At 42.4% G+C, this 8,517-nt stretch overlaps 1 protein-coding gene across 1 annotated transcript; it reads left to right on the forward strand.

Moving 5' to 3' along the window:
- The first annotated feature begins 4,172 nt into the window (after positions 1 to 4,172).
- On the forward strand, positions 4,173 to 5,983 carry paf (PCNA-associated factor). The gene is given in 4 exon segments (NM_001141188.1): positions 4,173 to 4,298; positions 4,912 to 4,995; positions 5,180 to 5,354; positions 5,808 to 5,983. Coding segments are annotated over 4 exon segments (342 nt in total). The 5' UTR covers positions 4,173 to 4,252; the 3' UTR covers positions 5,845 to 5,983.
- The last annotated feature ends 2,534 nt before the right edge of the window (positions 5,984 to 8,517 follow it).

Raw genomic sequence — 8,517 nt, forward strand, 5'->3', positions numbered from 1 at the left:
TTTTTCCATGTTTCATGTTGTTAGTCTGTATGTCCCACTCATAAATGTCCACCCTGTTCTGCTAAATTCTAGAGAAAATGAACAACATTTCAAAATGTTAAAATATGTTTGAGAGGGAAGTTAAAATCCTGTTCAAGTGTTCACTATCATGCTAGCTCAATCTTGCTCACTCACAGAGCTATGGCTAATTTAGGCTCCAAATGTCCACCGTGTTAGGTTCCACCTTTTTAGGATTATGCAACTAACAGGTTGTAAAATGCACCTAAAACAAATGAAGTGCCTCAGCTTGACCAATATATTTTTCTGAAAGTCAAATATTATTTTTCTGATTTAGAATACTAAAACAATTCAAAATATATACTCTTCCAAAACAATTGTTATGAAGTCCAAAAGCCACCACATTGTAGGAATGATCCAGGTGGTACATAACATGCATGTGCTTGCATTAGTCCAGTGGATCTCAACCTTTTTCAGTTACTTATATGGAGTTGATCAGGCTGTTGATTGTGGCCTGTGGAATGTAGACCCATTGCTCTTCAATGGTTGTGCAAAGTTTGTGGATATTGACAGGAACTGGAACACCCTGTCGTACACGTCAATCCAGAGCATCCCAGACATGCTCAATGTGTGATGAGTATGCAGACCATGGAAGAACTGGGACATTTTCAGGTTCCAGAAATTGTGTACCGATCCTTGTGACATGGGGCCGTGTATTATCATGCTGAAACATCAGGTGATGATGGCGGCGGATTAATGGCCCGGCAAGGGGCCATTCACGATCTCATCACGGTATCTTTTTGCATTCAAATTGCCATTGCGATAAAATGCTAATATGTTTGAATGTAGCTTATGCCTGGCCATACCACCCCCCCCCCCCCACCCCCACCCCCACCCCCCCACCACCACCATGGGGCACTCTTCACGATGTTGACATCAGCAAACCACTTGCCCACATGAAACCATACACATGGTCTGAGGTTGTGGGCCGGTTGGACATACTGCCAAATTCTCTAAAATGATGTTGGAGGCGGTTTATGGTAAAGAAATTAACATTAAATTCTCTGGTGGACATTCCTGCAATCAGCATGCCAATTGCACACTCCCTCAAAACTTGTGTTGTGTGTGACAAAATTGCACATTTTATTGTCCCCCGCACAAGGTGCACCTGTGTAATGGTAATGCTGTTTAATCAGCTTCTTGATATGCCACATGTAAGGTGGATGGATTATCTTGGCAAAGAAGAAATGCTCACTAAACAATTTTGTGCACAACATTTGAGAGAAATAAGCTTTTTGCGTGTATGAGAAATTTCGGGGATCTTTTATTTCAGCTCATGAAACATGGGATCAACACTTTACAAGTTATGCTTATATTTTTGTAATGTGTAGTAGGGTGCTAGGGAGTAACTAGCCCCCCTAAGAACAATGTTTAATTGCTGACACAAAAAAGCAATGTTAGGGGGGAAAAAATGGTATGTGGATGAAGGTCATGCTTAGGCGAATAAACTATTAAGGGAAATAAATGGCTCCAGTTCACACTTTTGTTATTTCATGAAATGTTGTTTTTAGAAAGGGGCATGTACCGGGGTAGCTCCCCCCATGACGTAACTGTAACCCTGGTAAAAAATGATGGCATAGGGTTTTAAAAATCCATTTTTGTAAGTTTTATTTAAATTATTTAAGAAGTAATACTTAAAAGCTAAGTCTAGTTGTCTTGTTTTAATTATTTAAATAAAATATGAGGGGGGAATGCAGGGGCGAAAATCTGATATCAACTTTGGAGGGGACAATTGCATTACATTTTCTCAAGAGCAATTCCTGAGGGGGACACCAAAAGTAGTGCTGTAACACATAGCCTACGTTTAATATGGCAAATGTATATTGAGGAACCAAAGAAATAAGGTGTTTGCAGTACTCCTAACTACCGGTACCCAAAACTACACAACTAATCACAACAGCAATACCATTGCCTTTAACAAATCTTATTCAGTCACCAGTTTAAGTTGAGAGTGGGGGTATCCATGGCATTTTCCAATTATGTTCCTATTTTACAAGTAAAAAAAATTGAGAACCTTTCATAATGTTGCCAAACAAAGACTCAACAAACTTACCTGAGACTCCCTGTCTCTGCCAGTCTGTCCCTGCATATCTGTCCCCAACTCTGCTGTCTGTGTGCCATCTGTTGCCTGCTCTGCCTAATGACATCATTGTTAAACATTTCCATTAGAATTTCATTTCTTTCTTATGAACATTTTATCAACTAGTCTTTGAGATATTAGGCTACTAGGGTTCTTACTTTGCGTTTTGGTGTACTGAAAAATACTCTGATGTCCGTCTTTTTTCTGCCATTTTTCTACCTGGTTGGCTACACACACACAGTATGTAGGTTATTTACAGTAGGAGATGGGCTTCTATCATCTTATCTTCTATCATTCTATATGGGCTTCGATCTAAAAGGTAGCTAGCAAATGTGAAACGGATTGCAGTGACAAGAGTTGACAGCCGTATGAGTTCAGCATTTACACAACATATGCTGCAACCTTTTGTAATTTTAATCGTTTGTTTCATATTGGCTGGCTTCTAACAATAGCTGAATTTGCATAGCTAGCGAGCACCAATTCAGTGGTGTTTGCTATAATCTTTGCTACCCGGGTTAAATAAAGGTGAAATAAAATATATAAATAAAAGTTCCCTTGCGACAATTTAGCTTTTGCAACGAGACCATTAAATATATTTAAAACAATGGTAGAAGAGAGTGTAGTTCTGTTCAGTTTATCGCTAACCTTATCACAGGGACTTTGAAGCACTAACTTACATGCATGCTGATCTTGGAATAAATTGACGATAGCAAAGATTCCATCTTTGACGACGCCACATAAATGGAATAGGTACTAGCTAGCTTAATAGTTAATATTTGCACGCTAGCTCTGCATATTCAGCTAGTGTGTGTGCGCGATTGACTGGATTAACCTCACGTCAGTTACGTGCATTGAGTGCCTTTCAGACAGTAGATACGACCTCTACGTTACCTCGCAAGCTAAGGAACTGGCAGTGGATCAAACCATTGTGAGGCAAAGGGTGGGGGGGGGTCTCAATCTTTTGAAACTTAAAAACGAGCTATTAAGTGTCTATAATCAGCACAATTGCTTTCATTGCGTATTATTAATATTATTTAAATTACATAGTTATGTTTCAGTGATATATTGGGGGGGACAAATCATATTTTTCCCAGGATGGGGGGGTCGTGTCCCCCCCGGGATTTCCGCCCCTGGGGGAATGGTGTTGCACGTCACCATTAATATCCGCACTATGAGGAGATTTGATATAAAGTCCCTCTTTTTAACTCACCTCCATATTAATTTTCTTTGTTCTTTCTTTGTTGTTCCTTTTCCATAGAATCCATTATGTACAATTGCACTAAATATTATTTGAATAATGCAAGATTTTAAATCCCAGCAGTCTTTAAAATGATATTCAAGAGCAAAAGATTTACAATGGTTGTTTTTAATTCATAAAAAGAAGATTTGTTGACATCTTGGGAATTACGGGGGGGGGGTGCAGATACCCCCTGGTACCCTACCCCCGTTTGGGAACCACTGCATTAGTCGATTAGTGGGGTGCGTGTGTTAAGCTCTAAAAGGCGAAGCCAAGGACAGCGCAGTAAGAAGATTCGCTAAAACGGTTTCTCCAATAGAAACCCCGATCACACGTGTAGGCGATGTCATGGCGACGTTGGCTAACTAAACTCATGCGCAGAAATATGTCACCGGGTCTAAGCAAAGATTTTTTTTAACCATCTGTGGTCTAAGGATCGTCTCGCGCCAAACTGCGCATGTCATATACGGCACAAATTAAAACTTGTCACTTTCACGAGGTTCAAGTAATAACATGTTCAACTACTTAAGACATTGTCTCGAATCTAGGTTGTGCCTTTAGATTTCGAGAACATTAACAACTAGGAAGACATTTCTGCCTTTCTCATTGACTTCTCCAACCCCGGCCTGGTCTGCTTGGTCTGGTTCGCAATTGTTCCCAGAAGTCTTGCAATGTTGCGCCTCTGGGTTTAGAAACTCTGTGGCAAGACGTTCGTGAAGTGGAGGGAGATTGTTACGTAACCAATGACGTCAGAGGAGGCGAAACACACTCGTCCATTCAAACCCAAGCGGGAAATCAGAATGAACATTGGGCTTCCGTGAAGTCTCCAGTGAAAGTCCACGTCCCGTTTGTATTTTATTGGTGAAAATTAGGACAACATGGTGAGGACGAAGGCAGACAGTGTCCCCGGAACTTACAGAAAAGGTAATGTTCTGTAATCAAAACCTGATGAATATGTAATTAGCTTGCTGGTTGAGTGCGGAATTGGAATCGCTAACGTTAGCTACTTAATTACCGTAGCCAACTGTAGTTTTGCGAACATAATTGCCACTCCTACATTTTCAATTTTTTATGAACTTGATCGATTTCATTTATTAGCTAACATGATTGACCGGGTTAGATGCCTGTCTCCCGCCATTTCAATAGAATCGTGAACACCGCTCACGCGCATGCCAACCCAGCCGGATGTTGCATTATCTAGCTAGTTATGTTCTCACATCTCATCATTTGTGCAGGATTGGATTGTTACCCGCAACTTTACTTGCACCAATAAGTTAAATTTTTAATCGTCACTGTACAACTAAAGATTAGATAAAGAATTGGCATAACATGTCTTTATTAGCGTTGGTTAGCAAACTATTGTAATTCATTATCGTCAATATGGCGGTAATTTCGCCGCCCAAATTAAGGAACCCAGCCATACATATGGCGGTGTCGATCACTTTGCCATATCAGACTAAACTCTGCATTACAATATAACTACTAATACTTTGCTTGTAAAAATGACTTGTTAGCTAACGTATTTATACATTTTCAGCTGTGGCTGCATCTGCACCCAGGAAGTCATTGGGTGCCTCGAGTTCTGCTAATGCATTAAGCAGCTCTCAAGCAGGCACACCTGGTGAGTCATGATTTCATTCACCTTAAAAGTAACATTGACTAGCTAATAACCATATTTCAATGTAATCTTAGTTAGATTAGACATTTTTGGTAGATGACAAACAACTTGCCTCCAGATGAGTTCCTTGCTCATATTTTCATCACTGGTGAGGACTCATGGCAGATGTCTAAATGTTGTTTTGCAGCGAAGAGTAAATTTGCTGGTGGTAATCCTGTGTGCCCTCGGCCCACCCCAATTTGGCAGAAGGGAATTGGAGATTTCTTTGGTGGGCCCAGCAGGAAGCCTGACAAAGAGAACCACCTCCCCCAATCAGATGATGAAGAGGCCGGAGTCAGTGGAGTGTCCAAGTCATCCAGGAAGTACGTTCATTCTATTAAGCATAGTTTTCGGACTAGTCTAAAAGGGGCCTCAAAATGCCTACCACTTTAGTGCTTGCAGAAGTTCCTCTTAAATCTGTTCCAAAAACATTGCCAATTTCAAAGTATGTGTTCTGATTGTTAAATGCAATGTTTTGGGAACAGATTCGGATTTTATTTTTTTTACACCTGTGCCTCAGGTATTTTGCCAAAGCAGAATCAGTGTACAGTCCCAAAGTACAGTCCTGCTGTTTCTGGAAATGTATTGAACCAAGTTTGAATGTACATCTAGCTGTTTGTATGCAAGTTATCCGGTGTTGAGCCAGGTTTCAAATTTTCAGGATGCGTCTGTATGATTTTGAGTGCGCTGCAAAGACAGTTAAAATGTAATTATGGGCGAAACAGCATTGATTCCATATTTGCTGGCCTATCTAATGTCAATCACTCGCCTTTCAGATCCAGACCACTGCCTGCTGAAGATGAGGGTGAATGAGCTTAGCCAATGGTGCCCCACTTGAAAGCCATTGGCTCTAATACTTGAATGGGCTGGGTATATCTGTGTATATAATTATTGATTAATTCATGTTTTTGTACAGATGTTTAATAAACTTTTTTATTAAGCTTGATCCCATAATGTTTTGTCACAACCTGGGTGATATTTCATAGTCAGCTCTTGTTTGAGGCCCACATCAAGTGTGATCTTGGTCTTAATTTATAATTCTACTGAACATTGACGGGTTACGACCTATGCTATCACAACCTGCAGCTGAGCGACTTATCCACGCCTTTATTTACATTTAAGTCATTTAGCAGACGCTCTTATCCAGAGCGACTTACAAATTGGTGCATTCACCTTATGATATCCAGTGGAACAACCACTTTACAATAGTGCATCTAAATCTTTTAGGGGGGGGGGGGTTAGAAGGATTACTTTATCCTATCCTAGGTATTCCTTAAAGAGGTGGGGTTTCAGGTGTCTCCGGAAGGTGGTGATTGACTCCGCTGTCCTGGCGTCGTGAGGGAGCTTGTTCCACCATTGGGGTGCCAGAGCAGCGAACAGTTTTGACTGGGCTGAGTGGGAACTGTGCTTCCTCAGAGGTAGGGGGGCCAGCAGGCCAGTGGTGGATGAACGCAGTGCCCTTGTTTGGGTGTAGGGCCTGATCAGAGCCTGAAGGTATGGAGGTGCCGTTCCCTTCACAGCTCCGTAGGCAATCACCATGGTCTTGTAGCGGATGCGAGCTTCAACTGGAAGCCAGTGGAGAGAGCGGAGGAGCGGGGTGACGTGAGAGAACTTGGGAAGGTTGAACACCAGACGGGCTGCGGCGTTCTGGATGAGTTGTAGGGGTTTAATGGCACAGGCAGGGAGCCCAGCCAACAGCGAGTTGCAGTAATCCAGACGGGAGATGACAAGTGCCTGGATTAGGACCTGCGCCGCTTCCTGTGTGAGGCAGGGTCGTACTCTGCGAATGTTGTAGAGCATGAACCTACAGGATCGGGTCACCGCCTTGATGTTAGTGGAGAACGACAGGGTGTTGTCCAGGATCACGCCAAGGTTCTTAGCACTCTGGGAAGAGGACACAAGGGAGTTGTCAACCGTGATGGCGAGATCATGAAACGGGCAGTCCTTCCCCGGGAGGAAGAGCAGCTCCGTCTTGCCGAGGTTCAGCTTGAGGTGGTGATCCGTCTGACAGTTGTCTGACAGTTTATCTCATCCTGTTTGGACTATTGTAATGCCCTGTTGGCGCATCTGCCAAAATCCCAGTTCACACCTACCAAGCCATCCACAACTCTGGACCCAAGTACCTGTCTGACTGCATCCTACCCCACACATGCCCTTGGCTCCTCCAGCTCCCTTCAACAGACTAAACTATGGGTGACACGGCTTTCAGGTGTGTGGCTCCTCTCCTGTGGAGCGCACTTCCAGTCACTGCCAGGCCTGCAGAGACTGGCCTCATATAAGGCACAGCTACAGGCTGCTGTTCAGGAAAGTGTAAGGATGTGTTAATTCTGTTCTGTCCATTGGCTCTGACACCTGTATATAACCTTGATGTCTGCATACTATGTTCTGTGTTGGATTGTTTTAATTTTCTTTGGTGCCTTGGGTGAGAAAAGCACTTACATTAAATTATTATTCTATTCCTGTTTCCAAAATCTAGTCTTTTCTATTGGGTCTCAAATAAAATAGCAGTTGTGATATTTTGTCTGTCTGGGTTTCACTTATCAACTCAGTTATATTGGTTTGATGGTAAGTCTCTCATCAGTGGATTCCCTGCATGCCCAGCAATTTCTGAATTAAAAAAAAATATATATTTTTTCTAATATCTTGTAATGTAGATGGCACTAGATCGTTAAGGTCAAACTTGGCGCTTCTGCCATAAAAGTCTGAGCACTACTTGATGTTGATTTAGTGTTCCATGATTAGGCAACCTGTGTTATTTTTTTGTTGTCCCATGTCACACGAAGTTGTCGTTCGCCATATTGAATCCACACTGAATTTCTTCTGAATCGACAAGCAGATCCTCGTGTCACCCCTACAGTTGACCAATCATGCAACATGTTTGATACCATGAGTTTTGCAACCAATATTCGCAGGAAAGGTTTTGGTGGAACCAACTCATTCACCAAAAGTGACAGGGTGTGTTTGTAAATTGAATCTGGAGTGCGCTCTCGGCATTCGTAAATGCAGAGCATTGCGCTCTCGGAGCGTACACAACGCTGGCTGAGGAGTAGGGTTGATACGAGCGTTCTGACCCAGAATGGCCGTCAAGCACCCAAGGTAACTTGCTAGCCACTTCCAGACACATGAAAACACCTCTGACCATTTTACTTGCACTAGCAGAGCTGGTTAGGCTGTTTTCATGTTATCCAGAGCGTTGGTTACTGTAACTGCGGCTGGCAACAATTGAATTACGCTTTTTTTTGCCTAAGTTTACTTACACCGGCCATATTCAACGGGTGTTGAGCGTAAGTAAAGAGTGAATGTGGGAACGCACCCAAAAGCAAGTTGGCCTGCTGTTACCATGACAGCTAACGTGTTGATCTTCCATGTGATAAATGGACTCATCCATTTATTAGTTGCCCAGTAAGCTTATCGAGGTATCAGCAGAAAGTCTTGTTTCTACACCCGGAAGTGCATTTCTCACAGGAGGTGTTGGACAAAGATATC

The sequence above is a fragment of the Salmo salar genome, chromosome 10 (genome assembly GCF_965601325.2).
Source record: "Salmo salar chromosome 10, fSalSal1, whole genome shotgun sequence".
Lineage (NCBI taxonomy): Eukaryota > Metazoa > Chordata > Actinopteri > Salmoniformes > Salmonidae > Salmo > Salmo salar.